Genomic DNA, 19,271 nt, shown 5'->3' on the forward strand with positions numbered 1-19,271 from the left:
AAAGCCTGATCAGAGGCTGAGAGGTTCATCATGACATCATTGCTTTTCAGTTCACTGCCCCTTTACAGAGTTAAATATTCTATATGCTTTCTTATCTACCTTCTCAAGTGCACAGAAACTTTTAAATATCTGTATAATAAGTCAGCCTATTCCTTGTCCCCTACAAGACATTAATGTGACTCTCAATGATAATGGGAACTGCAGATGCTGGAGAATCCAAGATAATGAAATGTGAGGCTGGATGAACACAGCAGGCCCAGCAGCATCTCAGGAGCACAAAAGCTGATGTTTTGGGCCTAGACCCTTCATCAGAGAGGGGGATGGTGTGGGCGTTCTGGAATAAATAGGGAGAGAGGGGGAGGCGGACCGAAGATGGAGAGAAAAGAAGATAGGTGGAGAGGAGAGTATAGGTGGGGAGGTAGGGAGGGGATAGGTCAGTCCAGGGAAGACGGACAGGTCAAGGAGGTGGGATGAGGTTAGTAGGAAGGAGATGGAGGTGCGGCTTGGGGTGGGAGGAAGGGATGGGTGAGAGGAAGAACAGGTTAGGGAGGCAGAGACAGGTTGGACTGGTTTTGGATTCAGTGGGTGGAGGAGAAGAGCTGGGCTGGTTGTGTGGTGCAGTGGGGGGAGGGGACGAACTGGGCTGGTTTTGGGATGCGGTGGGGGAAGGGGAGATTTTGAAGCTGGTGAAGTCCACATTGATACCATTGGGCTGCAGGAACAGCAACTCATATTCCGCTTGGGAACCCTGCAGCCCAATGGTATCAATCTGGACTTCACCAGCTTCAAAATCTCCCCTTCCCCCACCGCATCCCAAAACCAGCCCAGTTCGTCCCCTCCCCCACTGCACCACACAACCAGCCCGGCTCTTCCCCTCCACCCATTGCATCCCAAAACCAGTCCAACCTGTCTCTGCCTCTCTAACCTGTTCTTCCTCTCAGCCGTCCCTTCCTGCCACCCCAAGCCGCACCTCCATCTCCTACCTACTAACCTCATCCCACCTCCTTGACCTGTCCGTCTTCCCTGGACTGACTTATCCCCTCCCTACCTCCCCAACTATACTCTCCTCTCCACCGATCTTCTTTTCTCTCCATCTTTGGTCCGCCTCCCCCTCTCTCCCTATTTATTCCAGAACCCTCTCTCCATCCCCCTCTCTGATGAAGGGTCTAGGCCTGAAACATCAGCTTTTGTGCTCCTGAGATGCTGCTGGGCCTGCTGTGTTCATCCAGCCTCACATTTCATTAATGTGACTCTCAATGTTGTTTCTCCCACACTGCATCACTTCACATTGTTTGGTTAAAAAAATGCATTTGCCATGTGTCTGCCCAGTTCGTTACTTGGACTACAATCTCCTTAAATATGCATGTATTTGCTATTTACAATCTAATCACTGCCCTTTGACATTCAATGGTGTTCCCATCACTGAATCTCCCACTATCATCATCCGAGGAGTTACCATATATCAGAAATTCAACTGGATTTTCCACATACACAAGGGTCAGAGGCTAGGAATACTACAGCGAGTAAGTCTCCTCCTGACTCCGTGAAACCTGTCCATCATCTACAAAGCACAAGTTAGGAGTGTGATGAAATACTGCTGACTTGCCTGGGTGAGGGAGGCTCCAGCAAACCACAAGTAGCTTGATGTCGTACAGGACAAAGCAGCCCATTTGGTAGGCTTCACATTCACAAGCATCCACAGTGTACAAGACACACTGCAGAAATTCACCAAAGATCCTCAGAGAGCACCTTCCACCCCATGACTACTTCTATCTAGAAGGACAAGGGCAGCAGATACTTGGGAACACCACCATCTGCTGAGTTCCTTTCCAAGCCATTCACCATCATGACCTGAAAATATATTGCCATTCCTTCACTGTCACTGGATCAAAATCCTGGAATTCTCTCCCGAAGGGCATTGTGGGTCATGTTACAGCAGGAGGACTGCGGCTGTTCCAGAAGGCAGCTCACCACCAACTTTTCAACGGCAACTAGGACAGGCAATAAATGCTGACCCAGCCAGCGATGCCCACTTCCCACAAGTGAATAAACAAAATGAAAGAATGAAGAGAAAAAAATATAACAATGCCTTTTGTACAGTTCAGACAGAGCAGTCAGAATAGATTTGTCTTTCGCAAATACTTCATGAAAATGTCATTTGCATTCTTGTCCAAGGAATAATTAATTTTATGCTTGACAGTGATGTTTTGTACTTTGTCACCATTGATATCTGACACAACCGACTCTCACATCTACCACTCCCAACATTTGGACAGAGAAAGTACACATGCAATCTTCCAGTCCTCTGTTGCCACTTCAATGTTCAAGGTGGCTAGAAAATCTTGCTTAGATCTTTCACTGTCTTCATCTTAATTTCCCAATGCAACCTAGGATACATTCCATCTCGACTGGATGATTTGGTAACTTAAATGATGTCAACCTATTTAGCACATTCTTTGCATGCATTTTCATCTGACCCCATTTCATCGGCTCTTTCTGCCTGTACTCTACTCTGATGTTAACTTCATCCTTTTGCTTTGTGAAGACAGATGCAGAGTGCTTATCCAGTGCCTGCATGGTGTCCTTCGTCATATCGGAATACCTTGTTAACCCTAAAGAGTCCTACCATTCTCTTGCCAATTTTTTTTAAGTATTCACAAGACAAGGGCATTATTGCCCATCCCTTGTGCATGTATAAGAACATGTCAGAGTAATGCAGTACGGAAACAGGGCCTTCAGCCCAAACTGGTCCATGCTGACCATAGTGGCCACTAAGCTCATTACAACTGCCTGCATTTGGTCCGTATCCCTCTAAGCTCTTCCCAGCCATGTACCTGTCCAATTTTTTTTTAAATGTTGCTACTGTACCTGCCTCAACCACTTTCTTTGGCAGCCCATTCCATGTACGCATCACTCTCTGGGTGAAGAAGTTGCTCCTCAGGTCTTTCTTAAATCTATCCTCTCTCACACTAAACCTGTGCCCTCTAGTTTACAATTCCCCATCCATGGGAAAAAGACTATACACGTATACACTGCTCACTCTCCGACATTTCAAGGAAGAAAGTTCTATTCTGGCCAAGCTCTCCCTATAACTCAGGCCTAATAGTCCTGGCAACATCCTCGTCAATCTTCTTTGCACACTTTCTAATTTAACTATGTCTTTCTTATAACAGGGTGACCAAAAGAGTACACAATACTCCAAGTGAGGCCTCACTGCTCACTTATATTACTGTAAGATAATGACCCAAATCCTGTACTCAATGCCTTGACTGACAAAGGCCAGCAAGCTAAATGCCTTCATCACCACTCTGTGGACCTATGATGCTGCTTTCAATGAACTATGTACTTGTACTCCTAGGTCCCTCTGTCCCACAACACTCCTCAGGACGTTACTATTTAAGTCCTACCTTGCTCTAACTTTCCAAAAAGTGCAACACTTCACACTATACTGAATTGTAATTGCCAGTTCTCAGCCCACTTCTCATCTGATCAAGAGCCCTCTGTAATTTTGGATAACCTTCTTCGCTATCAACAATGACTCCTAATTTTGTATTGTCTGCAAACTTACTAATCTTGCCTTGTACATCCACATCCATATCATTTATGTAATTCAGTAAATAACAAAGGTCCCAGCACTAACCCCCAAGGCACATCACTAGCCACAGGCCTCCAGTCCGAGAGGTAGCCTTCAGCAATTACCCTCTGCTTCCTACCATCAGGCTAATTTTGAATCCAATTTGCTAGGTCTCCCAGGATCCCATGTGGCCTAACCTTGATGACCAGCCTGATGTGCAGGACCTTGTCAAAGGCCTTGCTAAAATTCATATAGACAACATCCATTGCCCTACCCATTGTTCATCCTCTTGCTTACCTCTTCAAAAGAAGATTTGTCTGACATGACTTCTGAGGCACAAATCCTTGACTATCCAAATGTTGGTTGATACTGTCCCTCAGTATCCTCTCCAATAACTCGCCTACCACTGATGTCAGGCGCACTGGTCTGTAGTTCCCTGGCCTGTCTTTGTTAACTTTCTTAAGCAATGGAAGAACATTAGCCACCTTCCACTCTTCCAGAGCTTCACCAATAGTTAACGATGAAGCAAAAGTCTCTGCAAGAGCCTCTGCAATTTCTTTCTTAGCCTCCCAAAATATCCGAGGATGGACTTGGTCAGGCCCAGAGGATTTATCCATCTTAATGCACTTTATGGTTGCAAATGCCTCTTCCCTGCTAATGTGTATGCAGTCCAAAACACCCCCACTTGTTTTCCTTATTTCCTCAATAAACAGTGAGGAGAAATATTCATTAAAAATCTCCCCCATCTCCTGTCGCTCCACACATAGATGGTCATGCTGATCTTTAAGGAGACCTGTTCTCTCCTTAGCCACCCACTCTTAATATAGCTATAAAATCTCTTGGGATTATCTTTATTAGCTCATAAAATATTTGTGTCCTCTTTTAAGTTACATGCTTTTTTTTCCATAGCAGCTTTCTTATATCCTTTCTGAATTTTTTCCTGTACTTTCTGTACACTCCCTGGTTTTTGTCTGGAATTCTTTACTATTAATTTACTGGAATATAACGATTGAAATGTGAAAATATAAATTATTATACAGCATTACTGCAACATAACTGTTGTCTAGAAACATGAATGCAATCCTAAAGAGTTAATCACATTGTAAAGGGTCTTCTACTACGTTTTCTGATGCATATTTAAAAACCTAACATTGGTGGTAACAATGGTAAACACTAGAGGGAGACCTGGTACTTATTAATAGAAGCACATAGAATGCAACTTTAGATGTACTGTATACTATGGGAGAAGGAAAAGGTAGACCTCAGGATGCCATCACGAAATACATTGGAATTTCTTCCAATTTATTTCATACAAAGTATCTGTATTCCTCCACTTAAAAAGCGGCCAATGGATATATCTAAAACAAAACAATTAATTACATAAGGCGACAGTACAGTTCCACAAATGACCCAACAAGCATTTTCTCCTTCTCCAACAAAAATGTTAATAAATGCCTTCATAATGGCTCGTTGACGCACCTTTTCCTGAGCTCAGAGTCCAAGAGGACTTGCCTCTTCTTAGGAGGGGGAGGAGGGGGAAGTTCCTCTTTCGGCGATACTGAAATCTTTTCTTTGGTGGTAACCATGGTTACAGTTTCCATCAGCGTGGTCTGTGTTAATGACGTCTGAGTTGTGGTGACAGACTGTGACATCTGAGGAAGGTATTAAGACAAGAGGTCAGAGACTAATCGAGTGACTTCACTAATGATTGTTTGAAAACCATGCAGAAAATTAAGAAAGAGACAATTCCAGTTCATTCATGATCTGACTCCCACAACATATGCATGGTTCTATCAAATAAAAATGTCGAATCCAATTTAGCCTGTGGCTGAACATTGACTGAAATGAAAAAGGGCCTTGTGGCTCACTACAAAATGGTGAACAAGTAAATATAGTGTTTTAATACGCAAATAGAGAAGAACAGCAGCCACACGAACAAGCCTTTAAACCATCCCAGATCAGACTATTGAAAGTGCGACATAATAAATTTGTATTTAAGTCAGGGCATGTCCCTTATCATTTCTACTCACTTGTACCTTTTCCTCTAACTAGTAGCCCATTCAGTTTAATTCTGATTGAAACCTATAATAAATTCGATACTCATGGTGTTTAGTGACAGTTTATTCCGCAAATAAATAGTAATAGCTAACCTGTGAATAACTTTCAAGGTTTGAATCATGTTGCATCCTTGAAGTTTCTGTTCTGGTGACAATTAAATGAGTTGTGCAGATATTAGCCTAAAATCTGCTGGATTGGCCAAAATGAAGTGAAATAAAATTAAGCTACATGAAATCAGGAGAAAACACATGAAATCTGATGATGATCCAATGATTTGAAAGGTTACTGGTGTCTGTGTGCACCTTTGTATGTTTCACTTTAGACTGAAGTATTTTAACTCAGCAGCAATAGCCTGAACTGTCACAGTCACTCCAGAAATGCTGAAAATTTATTTAATACACACACAATGAATCAAATGTGATAATGTGGCCTATTTATCAGCTGAATTTGTCATGGAACTGTGCTGTTGAAATGTCATGTAATTGATTGGGCGACATAAAAGCCAGCACAGCTAAATTTTATGTCAAAATTAAAGGTGAGATAAGCAGCTTTCCAAGGAGACTTAAGCAAAGTGTTAATGAGTCAATTGCTCAAACTGTCATCAAAAACATGATACATGCATAATGTTTGCCAATTGCCAAACTGATCATTTACTAGAGACTGGATGGTGTCAAGATTGTAAGTGCATAGCATCGTTGTAGAGAAACAGTTAAAAAAAGAACAAGCTGGCATCAAGGACAAAATGTAGCTAGATTGGGAATGCTGACTCATCAGTGGCCGACCACCTGTTCAGATCTTCGGAAATGGCCACATAAAAGAGTTCACTTGCAGTTGTAAGCACTGTATGGTGAGGCTTTTGTGCAGTTAACTTTGGCTGAATAAAGAATGTTGGGTATATTCAATTGTTAGATCCATGCTGGGTTATTGCTGTCCAGAATAAATCTGAAAGATAAGGGAAAGTGGGAATAAAAGCCTACAGCCGCATGAGCCAATTCTTCTGCACCATCCTTTTTGACCTATTCTGTGCAATTGCTTTTCTTTGGTATGTTGAATTCAAGTACTCTAAATATGTTCTAATTCATGCACTAATTCTGGTTATAGTTTTCTGACCCATACTTTTTGTGATTCTATTCTATTCACCATTACAATAAAAGCCTTGAATTACAATGGTGTTTTCAAGAACTGGCTAGTTTTAGTTTGCTCCAGTGTACAGTTAGTGAAAAATAGGTATATAGTTAGCCAAAAATGTGAAAATACAACAATCTAAAACTTGCCAAAAATCACTTTTCCCCTTTCAAATTATTTTTAATACTTTTGTTTCTTTTTAATTAATATATTCTCATTTTTAAAAAAAACTTCTTTGATAAAAGCAGATATTCTGAATTTTTAGTGTTAGCTTACCTGTTTTAACACACACACCCCTGAATACAACGATTTGTGTAACTGTTTCAGATAACTTGTGAAATAAATGTCCTGTCATTTTAGATGGACATAAATCCTGGAGGTATCAGTTAAATAGCCCGGAATTCTCTCAAAGTCTACATTAACTGTAAGATATAGTAGCAGTTGAAGGCCATCAAATCTCCTCCATCATGCAATGAGATTTGAAAACCACTTTCCTGCCTTTTCCCGGTGACCTTTGCTTCCCACACTGATTACAAATCAATCTCAGCCTTGAATATTCTCAATGACCCAGCCTCAACAGCCCTCTGCAGTAAGGAATTCCACATATTCACTACTCTATGAGAGAAGAAGTTCCTTCTCCTACCTGCTTTAAATGGGTGACCCACACTAAGATTATGTCCTCTGGTTCTAGATTCATGCATGGGCAGGAAACAACCAGCCGACAACTAGTCTGGAAAGTTCTCTTTAAAAAATCTTGTATGCCTCAGTAAGGTTGCTTTTCATGCTTCTAAATTCCAGTGATTATGGGCCCAACATACTTAACCTCTCTCAATAAAGCAAACCCTTCACTTCATTATGTGCCAAGTGAGCTGATTCTGGACTGCCTCCAAAGCGAGTATATCTTTATTTGATAAGAGGCTCAAAACTGTTCACAATATTCCAGCTTTGGTCTGACGAGAGTCACTCATTCCTTTCTTCAACAATGTCACCAATAATCAGTTTAGTGATCCCACATCTCATAATGTGTTTATGCCGTTTTGCTGCATGCAAACGGCATATCATACTGTTTCACAAGAGTGGTTGGATTTTAACAGTACTTCAATGGATGTCAGTTGTTTTTGAATGCCTTGAAGGTATAATAAGGTGCAGCATAAATTCATGCTCATTACTTGATTCCATTCTCTTTGCTCAGTGCCTTACACTTTTCAACCATGTCACATCTCACTTTTAAAATTCTCTCTTTGTTTACAAATTCCTCTGTGGCCTTCTCACACCTGAGATGCAATTTCAACAACATTCTGAAATATTTATACTCTTCCAATTCTAGTGCTTTACTAACCTTGATGGCCCCATTACTGGTGGCAGTACCATCATTTACCTCCACAGAAGCTGCAGAATACCTGTTCTGCATTTCTCTGCACCTTTTCCTAACTTTCCCACATTATAAAGACAATGGCATCAACCAAGCTTTTGGCCATCAGACCTTTAAATTTCCTTGTGACTTCAGGATTCCAATTTACTTTATAATACTCCTGTGAAGTGCAATGGAAAGTTTTATTTTGTGGAAAAGCGGCAAATAAATAGGCCATGTTGTTGTTGTAACTATTTCTAGCATTTGGCCAGATGAATTTCAACACTTAAAAGTGAAGGATTATTTCCTAACTGCCAGTGTCTGCTTTATGTGTAGAAGATTATTTAGATGAGATATTGTTAACTGCTTTCTTTTCAACAATATGTCACGTTTTCATTCTGACCTAGATGAATTATGGAAAACACTGGCAGGCACTAAGGCTACATAAGCACATTAATATACGCTGGCACACTCAACAGTGAACTGCATGTGATGCTATCAAAGTACTATTATTAATATTTAATAGTATTCTTCTCTTCACTCATCTTAGCAAGTGCAATAAAGATACAGCAGCTGTTCCTCATTTATTAACATCTATTGGCGTAATGAGAGAACTGTACACAACATTTGAAAGTAAAATGAAAAATTGGTAAGGAAACAGCAAAATAAGCAAAATGCCCATACCCTGGGAAGGTTTGTGCATCCTTGCATTTGAGATTCCAAGTGTTAACTGTTGCAAAGTTGGGTACTTGTGGATTAGAAGGCAGGATGTTAGAATTTAGAGTTTGTAAAGTATTGGTGTTGGTAAAATAGAAAGGGGGGGGGAAGGGAAAGCAGTTTGTGGTCTCTTTAAAAAAAGTTTTTTCTACACTAAGAAATTCAAAAAGGAAGCCTATGGGCAGCAGCTTGTGGGTTTGCAGGTGCACAGACAGCATCTGAATTGAAATATTTATATCAAAACGCTGTACAGTTCTTGGGTCAAGCAGCGGTTTTATTTTGTTATCATGACAACAGGTTTTGAATTTAGCCAACTAATTTGAACCAACCACCTACATATCAAAAACCAACTAAATTTAAAATCTTATCAGAGATAATGGGAACTGCAGATGCTGGAGATTCCAAGATAATAAAATGTGAGGCTGGATGAACACAGCAGGCCAAGCAGCATCTCAGGAGCACAAAAGCTGACGTTTCGGGCCTAGACCCTCTGATGGTTTTAACAACATAGGACCAATCCTACTGTAAGAAATATTGATATGTCATCAAGGGTACAAAAGAAAGCACAGTTGAACAAAGACAGGAGAGCTCACTGTCATCTGCCAGAGATAAGAGCTCACAGCTCTTATAGAAAGCACCATCTACTCACAACAATACCACAGCATTCTTAGCTAAGATTCCAAAAATAAGAATTCACAAGAAGGCACTCCTGAAAGAGGATTTGATGGAGAAGGCACAGAACATTCCGGAAGAGAGGTAACCTGGCTGTAACATTCAAAGACTAAATTCTAATTTACAAAAAAATGATATAAGTGGGACTTATATTTATTGGAACAGCATAACATTAGAAGCTTGTTTTATTTGGGAATAGTTAGTAGTTAGAAGGGATTTATTTGGTTTGTTAATAGTTTTGTTAATTTATTCACTGTTAGAGTTAGATAAACAAATTGTTACTTATTGATTGTAAAGTGAGTGTTAGGGATTTATTTTATTTAACCAATAGAAGTTGCTGAAAGGCAGGTTACATTACTTTTCACATTCCTTGTACGGGTTATAGGGTGAGGTGATTCTCTTTGGGTGTTTCGGTTTTAGTTCTCACAGTGGGGCTCAAACTCCGCTTTATAACTTACCAAATCAAGTATTAATGGATTCCTACCAACCTGCTCAGTAAACAGAAACAGAAGTCAATTAAAATCTGTCACTCCAAGGGTTATCTGTTTATTGTACGTAAAGTACTTTTTATTACATACTTACTTATCTGAGAAACTGCAGAAAATATAGGTTAGATTTTCTGAGGAATGGCAACCTCATCCACAAAACGCTCCTTCTTTTTGCAAAATACACAGCAAAAGGGCTCCATATTTTTGACACAAGTTCCTACTCAGGGCGCTTTTGGAAACATGAAGATATACATCAGTCCCAAGAGGCTACTTGCATGTATAAAATAGTCAGGGGAAGATCCGACAGAACAGACAGCTACTTGTGTGAGTCTGTCACATAAGTGAGGGGTTAGGGTGCCAAGAGACTAGGGTGCCACATAGGTAAGGAGCTTGGTGCTAGAAGTCAAATTGCCAGGATTAGGGTGAGAGGAGTGGATTGGTGATGGATTGGAACTGCCAGCAGGGAGAGGTAGCATATCGGGGTGGACAAATGGAGGGGTTTGGAGTCATGAGGATGACCGGGGTGGGGGTGGGAATGCGTGGGTTGCGGCCTCTGGAATGAGGGCCAGCCGACTCCATCGTTGGATGGGTATTCAGCTCCCAAGGTGGAATGAACAGGTGGTAGGTTCATGGGAAGATATGAAGTTGGTTTGGGTTGGGAGCAGTGGGAGTCAGTGGGTAAGGAAGGTGATGGTGGGGATGTTGAATGCGTGCAGTGAGAGAGGAGTGTCAGGGCCCGAGGGTGGATGGGGAATTTTAAGGCAGTGTTCAGGGGTGTAAGGCTTCAAGGGAGAGTGTACTTGGTGCTTCTTAGAGGTTGACTCAGAAGTCAGACAGGGTACATAATCCTATCTTTTCCCTGAGTTACTATTTACTTAATTTCAGCAGAACCAGATGTATTGTCTGATTTAAATGGAGAAATGGTTCCAGGCACAGGGGAATTGCCCAGCAGAACCCTCAAATTCCCACACAACTTGCTCAGAATCTGTTTAGATTGAAATTCCCCAACATCCCCATATGGAATTCCAAAATCAGAAATGATTATCTGGTCATTGGAAAGTCTGGGCCGATACGTGACAATTGTGGTAGACCTTATAGATTGTCATGATAATTCAATGTTTCAAGACTGTGAACAGTCCATTAAGAATGCCAATTACTTGGTTACTATTAAATTTTAATTCCCCCTGTACATTAGAGGAAAGAACATTGTTATGTGAAGCTAAAAATATATACATCATTGCTCTAGGGACAGTTCTTTGAGAAACTGAAATAACTGCACAGAGGCTGGGTACTGCCATCAGGTCACCCTTTATTTACCAGTGCACAGTACAGTGGCTATGGCCAGCTCGGAAACAGTCCTCAACTGAGGAGACTCTAATTCCATGTACATATTGGTCAGCCATGGCTTTCCTGATTGGACCAGGTTAACAACCAGAAATAAGAACCCCATAGACAACCAAGTCCTCCTGGTCCCAATCACTACATCCCTCTCCCACATAAGCCCAGGGGTGTAGGCCTGGTCTTTTTTTTGTAGCTTCTCTTGCAGAGCTTTTGCCCCAGGGCCAGTTTCTCTGACTCGGACTCGGACACGTGTATTGGATTGTGGCCCATCTCTTGTGTCCAGAGCATGTTGGGAGAGCTTCCTCCTCCTCTTTTGGAGCTAAGGTATTGACGCTGCATCCATTTCAGACTTTGAAGTTTAGCCTAGAAATGAGATGGAGGGCAAGAACCTATGGTCTCTCTGACAGGCCCTCTGGCTGATGAGGGCCAGATATGTTTTGTTACTACCCTGTTTATGAGGTGAAAGCTTTCAGGCGATCCATGTGTTTGTTCCGGACTGTATCACGTATCTAAACTTCGTAAGTCACGGGACCTGATCTCGCGTCCACCTCGCCTCATACCCACAGAGGGCCATTTCCATTGTTCCAGCATCAAACTTCATCCCCCGAATTAAACTGTCTCTCTCTCGCTTAGAGGAGGTATATGGCTAGCATTGGCATTCCTGCTGCCATTTCACTCTCCACCCCCTTGGTCTGGGAATATCAGGTTAACCTGGTACAAAGTCTTCACCCCATCAGCGCCTCCAGTGGAGCTATCCCTGTTGTTGTTTAGGGTGGTCCGATCGTTGAACAGGAACTGGAAATTTTGGTATCAATTGAAGCCATAGGCTGCTTCTTTAAGCCTACCTTCAATGTTTGAACCACTCTTTCCACGAGACCACTGGACAACGGATGATATGGAGCTGTCCTTATGTGTTGAATGCCATTGGACTTTAGGAAATATTTAAATTCCCTGCTGGTAAATTACACTCCATTATCTGTGACCAATGCTTCCAGGAGTCTGTGTATCACGTATGATGCTCACAGCTTCTCATTTGTCATTCCTGAATTTGCTGAACAAACTTTATTCACATCCAACCACTTTGAATGGGCATCCATAATGACCAGGGACATTGAGCCCATGAAAGGATCCATGCAAATGACATGCAACCAAGTTGAGGGTTTACCCGGCCATTCACATGAATGTGGGGGAATAGCTGGTGGCAATTTTTGTCCTTGTTGGCACTCTGGGCACTGCCCCACAAACACAACTATGTCAGTGTCCAAACCCAGCCACCAAACATAGGATCTTCATTTTGGAAACCTCTGATGAACCTTGTGGCGTTCAGCCAGTATCTAGTGGCGCCCTTTATTTGGGATAATCACCCTTGATACCCTCAGTAATGCCTGTCCTCTGCAATGATCTGGTCTCACTGGGCCAAAAACGGTTTCAATTCTGGTTGCATTGGCCCTATTGTTTCTGATTCCCCAACCCACCCCATTATCACGAGCAGTTTCAGTTTTGCTGGGACAGAATCTTCTTGTGTCCACAGTCAGATAGCCAGAATCAACTGTTCCAGGGAGGCACCACTGGTGGAGTATCTGCCAGTGGGAGGCAGTTCAGGGATTCCGCATTAGCTACGTGGCTTCCTGGACAGGGCTCCAACTTGTATTTGTGCGTATTGAGAATAAGGGCCCAATGCTGAATTCTACCAGAAACTGTGGGTGGCACTGCCTTGTGTTCCTTCACTTGCCCTAGCAGGGGTTTGTGTTGTGTTACTATGACAAATTCCTGTCTGTAAATATTCACTCCAAAGACAATCACTCAACCTTTCTGTTCTATCTGGGCATGCTTGTGTTCAGCATCAACCAAAGTATGGGAAGCATACGCTGTCAGACGTTCCTCTCCATTGGGCCACCAGTGAGCCAACACTACCCTGATACTGTACAGGAAGAATCGCACGTCAGCACTACCTCTCACTTTGGATTGTGGTAGGCCAACACCTTAGATGGTGATAGCTGGTTTTCTCACTTCCCTAAAGGCTGCTTTTTCGCTATGAGACCATTTCCAAGGCTGACCCCGTTTCAAGAGCAGGTGTGAAAGGGTGCTAAGATGGAGGTTAGGTGATGTACAAATTTTCTGTAATAATTTACTAACCGAAGGAAACAACCAGGCTCCAAACAGATGTGGGAGTTGGGGCTCCTTTGATCACCCACAGTAATTTTTCCAACAGGTATATCACACTTTAGTCAAATCAGTCGCCCAAGTAAGTCAGTTGGGGTGCCTGGAACACACAGTTTACCCTTCTAAGGCTTACGCCTGCCTCAGATAACCGTTGAAGCTGTCCAGGTTCTCCAGGTGCTCTTTACTGGTCTGCCCTGTTATTAGTACATCATCCAGATAAATGGTAACCTGGACTAGCCCGAGTAAAATGTTCTCCATGATCCACAGGTAAAGAGCACAGGATGATGACACCCCAAAAGGTAGTCTTGTATATGAGTATATACCCTTATGGGTATGAACTGCAGTGTATTTCTGGGAGTCATCATCCAGTTGCAATTGCAGGTAGGCATGGCTCATGTCCAGCTTCATAAAGGACAGACCCCTACACCTAACTTTGCCAGGGATCGGGTATTTATCCAGTTGTGATAAGTGGTTTACCGTTTGCTTAAGATGCCCACAAAGGCAAACTGAGTTGTCCGGCTTTACCAGTGGTACAAGTGCTGCTGCCTATTTTACAAACTGCACTGGTTTGAGGATTCCTTCGCTCTGCAACCACTTGATTTTCACTTCTACTTTTTCCTACAAGGCAAATGGCATTGGGCAGGCCTTGCAAAATCTCAGAATAGTGTCCTGGGTCAACATGCAAATTAGCTTTGGCCCCTGTGATAGTCCCAAGCCCTTCTTGAAACACCTGAGTATTTCACTAGGAACTCATTGAGGCAGCCATTTTCTAACCGAAAAATGTAAAGCCAATTTAGCTGAATCTTTCTCAACAAATTCTGCCCCAGTAGACTTGGGCCCAAGATTTTTACTACCATCAGTGCTAACTGCACCAACTGCTTCTCATGGGAGACTGCAACTGAAGTCATACCCTTAATTTGCAACAGTTCTCCAGTGTATGTTCTTTGTCTAGTCGAGGTCTTGTGCAAGCTTAAAGGTCGGAATCCTGAGCAAATCTTGTTGAAGACAGATTCTGCAACCACAGACAAAGCTGCACCTGTATAGACCTCCATGGTGACCACTTAACCAAACAATAATTTTAACTGGTCCACTGTGGGTATCACTAAGCAATTTAACTGTTCCAGTGCACATGCAGGGCAACTTTCCCAAGGGTGCACTCTCTTAGCTACCATGTTTTCCTACTCAAGTCAGGCCATGTATGATTGCTTTGCTGCCAGCAAGGACTACAATGGCTCACTGAAGCAGATCCCAAAGAACTGTTTAGCCAGTTGGCTCAGGCTCAGCTTTGTTGTGGGGTTCTTCTGTGGCTGGCCTAGGGTCCCTCTGCTCAGGATATGCCCTACGTGAGGCTCTGCAATTGCCTACACTCAAGTGGTGATTCCCAAGCTCAGTCGGGCAGGTGAGTGGGTCCACTCCCTTGGGATGCCCTACAGCTCCCATGTTTCTCTTGCTGCACATTCTAATGACAAGGCCAGCTGCAGTGTTTGTTTGAAGCCCAGTGAGGTTTCTGCGTGGTTGCATCATTAGTCCCACATACAAAATTATCTCTCAGCATCTAGTGTTAACTCAAAATCTCACACATTCTTTCAACATCTGGGCCTGGTCTTTGACAGCAGGATCAAGTGAGTCAAGCTTCCCAAATACAGGCATGATGCCAGAAATGCTTACCCCAGCTCAAAGATGATAGTTGCAAGAAATTGTTCTTCTGGTATGTCACTAATCACTATAAAAACATAAATGATGTATTCAGCTAATCAATGTTGGTACAGTGTGAATCTCCAAACCTGATTAAAACTGTCACATCAGTGCAGCAATTGGTCAATCCTTACAACTGTGGATTAGACGCAATCTAACTCTGTCCTTTGAAAGAACGTCAGCAACTTTAGAAATTACTAAAAAGCTGATGACTGGAAAATTGTGTCCTGAATCTTTTGAAACATGGTCAAGGGGAGGGTGGTTGGGGTGGGTGGCGGGAGTGTGTTTATACAGTTAAGTGCTGGAGAAACTTGGCCTGTCCAGCAGTATCTCTCTACACAGACAGAAATAGTTATACTGAGTTTGCAATCTTCACTGCCTAGCTCTCTTGATAGATGATGCCAGGCCTATTGAGTTTCCTAGCACTTGGTATTCTTACTTCAGCTCTCCAGCATCTGCAATATTCTGTTTCCATTTCTTTGCAGCTTTACAAAGGAGATAGGGGAGGCAATGCCCTAGAGGTATTATGAATAGGCTATTAACTCAGAGATGCATGTATTGTCCTGAGGACCCATGTTCAAATCCCACCCTGGCAGATGTTGGAGGTTGAATTTAATAAAGAATCTGGAATTGGGGGTTTAATGATGACCGTGAAACTCTTTTTGATTGTTGGAAACACCCAACTGGTTCACTAATGTCCTTTAGAGAAGCAAATTGCCATCTTTACCTGGTCTGGCCTACATGTGATTCCAGACCCACAGCAATGTGGTTGACTCTCAACTGCCCTCTGGACAATTAGGAACGGACAATAAATACCAGCCTGGCCAGTGACACCCTCATCCCGTGAATGAACTTTTTTTAAGAATCAGGATTAATGTCATAGCCTGGGTATAACCGATCAAAATGTGTCACACACGTCAAAATGGATTGAAGCGGTTTTTTGGGGGGAATCATGATTAAGTAGTTATTTAGCAATCTAAAATTGTCTGTGTGTGCAATTAAAGGAAACGTGAATTTGCTCATTAAATTGCAGATATCAAATGCTTCCAAAATTACATTTAACTGTGCTTCACTGAGAAAGCATTTTCCATGTCAGAACTTACAATTCTTCTAAATAGCTGCCCTTTTAGCTGTGAATTGGATTTACAGACCATAAATCACAAACACAATACTACATACATGAAAGCTATCGTCAATACATAGCACATTCCTAGTAGCCCATAACAACAATTATTTTGTAACAGGCTAGGTTGCCTTGCAAAGAAAACTTCATTTAATTGAATACAACCTAATACAATATTCCAATACATATTGGGGCACAGTTTCCACAGGCCAAACTGTTGTTATGCCAGAAACACTGTAGAATCCTGATTCCTGCAGACTCCAAAGAAATTTACCAGGAAATTGATTTTTCCACTGCCAATTCCTTCATGCCTGGAAGCATCAAAGTCTCCATAAAAATTGAGGATTTTGATTGCTTCAGGCTAAATTAAGTAACTATTCAGGAAATGTTAGACTATTAAATACGTAGGGTAACTCATTAGCAAATATTAAACAGATCCAGCAAGGTGGCTTAACGCCAAGGTCTCAGGTTTGATACCACCTTTGAGCAACTGTCTGTGTGGAGTTTGCACCTTTTCCCCGTGTCGGTGTGGGTTTCCTCCGGGTTCTCCGGTTTCCTCCCACAATCCAAAGATGTGCAAGGCAGGTGGATTGGCCATGCTGGAATTGCCCATTGTCCAGGGCTGTGCTGGGTCAGTGGGTTAGTCATGGGAGATATAGGGTTACAGGGATGGGGTGGAACATTGCAGACCCAATGGGCTGAATGGTCTGCCTCTGCACTGCAGGGGTTCTATGATTCTATGATCTCATATTTACTACATACACTCCCAATTACAACTTCGCCAGCCCAGACTCACACCCAGACCCCAACATGATACCTTTTGTCCTGGGAGCAGATACTGACCATGCCAACCCCATCGCCCCATGGCCGTACACACCCTGCCCGGGATACTGATAACGTGTCACGAGTCAAACACCCCACTGCCTTAGCCTAATAACCCTGTAACAAGACACAACATCACATCCCCTGACAACAGACCCAATCGACTCTCTATCACCAGACAATACCAGCCCAGACACCTCTGTAACCAGGCTCAATCCCCAAGCCCCCACCTCAGCTGCTGCGGCCAGATCCAATCCAGTGCTCATGCTGCTGGATCTGATCACCTCACCAATGCTATCGCTCCCCACCAGACCCATCCTAACTCCATCTTCCCCTCCCCTGCTAATGGACCCAACCTCCACAGACCCACTGGGCCTGTTTGCCCCAACACACCCTCAACTACATTGAAATAAGTTTCCCCACTTGCCACCTGTTTCTAAACCTCCGTAGTACCCTACCCTCTACCCAGCTGGCACCTTAATTACTTGATACTCTAATTAATTTTAACCCTATCCCTACCCTTTTGGCACTGAATCACCTGGCACCCAAACACCTTCCCAGATGGCAGTCTCGACCTGGCCTACCCTTCCAGCACCCGAACAGAACTCTTACCTTACTTACTTAGCAATTGACAGCAGCTGTCAAAGTGTCTCTCTCTTTGAGACCTTTACTTGTTAGAATATGGCTGCTGGCTGCTGTGAAAAGACAGTGTGGCTTGCCTCCCTTGGAACTCTGCACAAAAGAACCGTTGGCTCCACATTTCTGAGAGTGGCCCAAGTCAGATCTTCTCTCCACAATCCAGGGCTCCACTTGACCCTTCTTTATGCAAATCTGTGTGCAATTGCCACTCCCCACAAAATCTGGACTATGGCTTTTCAGAAATAAATTGATTCATGATTCTGTCAGAAATAGCTCATGGATGGGACATCCTCAGAAAAGCGCAAGTTAGATCTGGAGTATTCCTGCCCAAATATCACTGTGAAGGAGTACATTTTTTCGAATGAGCCATATCAATTTATAATATAGTTCATTCCATGATGCAATGCTATCATTACCTTGGATTGATTTGTAACACTGCAGAGGAGGAGAGGGAAACACTCAAAGGCTGCAAACAGTTGCTTTAATAAACTGTTGGTTTAATGCTGCAAATTAAAACCGAACTACCTCAGGCTTTGTTAACCTAAATCAGACGCAAGTCTGAATTGAAGCCAACTTGGTGCTGTCCCCATCTTCTTCACTGAAAATTAACAACATCCAGGTGAGTGAGAAGCTGCAAAGTATGATAATTCAAACTAATTTTATTCTACTGCATAGTTATTTCATGGCTTAGAGCATTGATTCTTTCTACATCTGAAAAATCAAAATATGGATTTTTTTGAAACAGGAGATAAGATTGAACAGATTGCCCTGATAAAGTATTCATATTTCTCTGTGCTTTAGTTCCCTTGAGTCAGTGTAGACAGTTTTCCAACAGTGCCAGTTGCAACCCACATGATTGCAATAGCTGCAGCACAGAACAAAATGACAAGAGTAAAGCTGCCCCACTGTTGTCTCAGACAGAGAACCTCAGTGTTTGCACACGAACTACACTACACCACCTCTTCAACCCACTTCCAACCCCAGCACAGGTACAAAACTATCAGAAAATGTTATCTACCAGTAAAATATATGTACTGCACTTCAACTTTGAAGGAACAAGCAGAATAAAATAAATTGAAATATACCTAAAATACTTTGTTGAGTTTAAGAAAGATTGGAGATAGAAAAAGAAAGACCTCATGACCACCCAAAATGTTTACACCCAGATAAGTACATTTGAAGGGTATTCACATTTGCAATATGAAGAACACAGCAGACATAACACACACAGCAAGGTCTGACAAATAACAAAGGGGCAATGATCACATAGTCCATTTGATGATTCTTCAGGGGTAAACATTAGCCAGAACAATGGGAGAAAGTGTAATTTCCCTATGCTTCATCAAATAATGTCATGGGTTCTATGAGATCCATCAAGAGGAGCAGTCAGTTCTCTGTTTCTCAAACCAAGAGAAAGATGGCATCTTTGATAGTGCAGCATACTCTCATCAGTGGGGCATGGATGTGTAAGCCTTGATAATGGGCTAAGGTTTTTCAAGCGGC

General features: G+C 42.5%; 1 protein-coding gene across 11 annotated transcripts in view; it reads right to left on the reverse strand.

The window, feature by feature from the left end:
- The window catches only part of dmd (dystrophin), a 1,835,475-nt gene that overhangs the window by 1,071,383 nt on the left and 744,821 nt on the right, over positions 1–19,271 (reverse strand). For all 11 annotated transcript variants that reach the window (XM_059650343.1, XM_048540566.2, XM_048540567.2 and 8 more), the window contains one exon: positions 5,054–5,226. In XM_059650343.1, the coding sequence (XP_059506326.1) occupies positions 5,054–5,226 (173 nt within the window). The remainder of the gene's footprint in view (positions 1–5,053; positions 5,227–19,271) is intronic.

The sequence above is a fragment of the Stegostoma tigrinum genome, chromosome 12 (genome assembly GCF_030684315.1).
Source record: "Stegostoma tigrinum isolate sSteTig4 chromosome 12, sSteTig4.hap1, whole genome shotgun sequence".
Classification (NCBI taxonomy): Eukaryota; Metazoa; Chordata; class Chondrichthyes; order Orectolobiformes; family Stegostomatidae; genus Stegostoma; species Stegostoma tigrinum.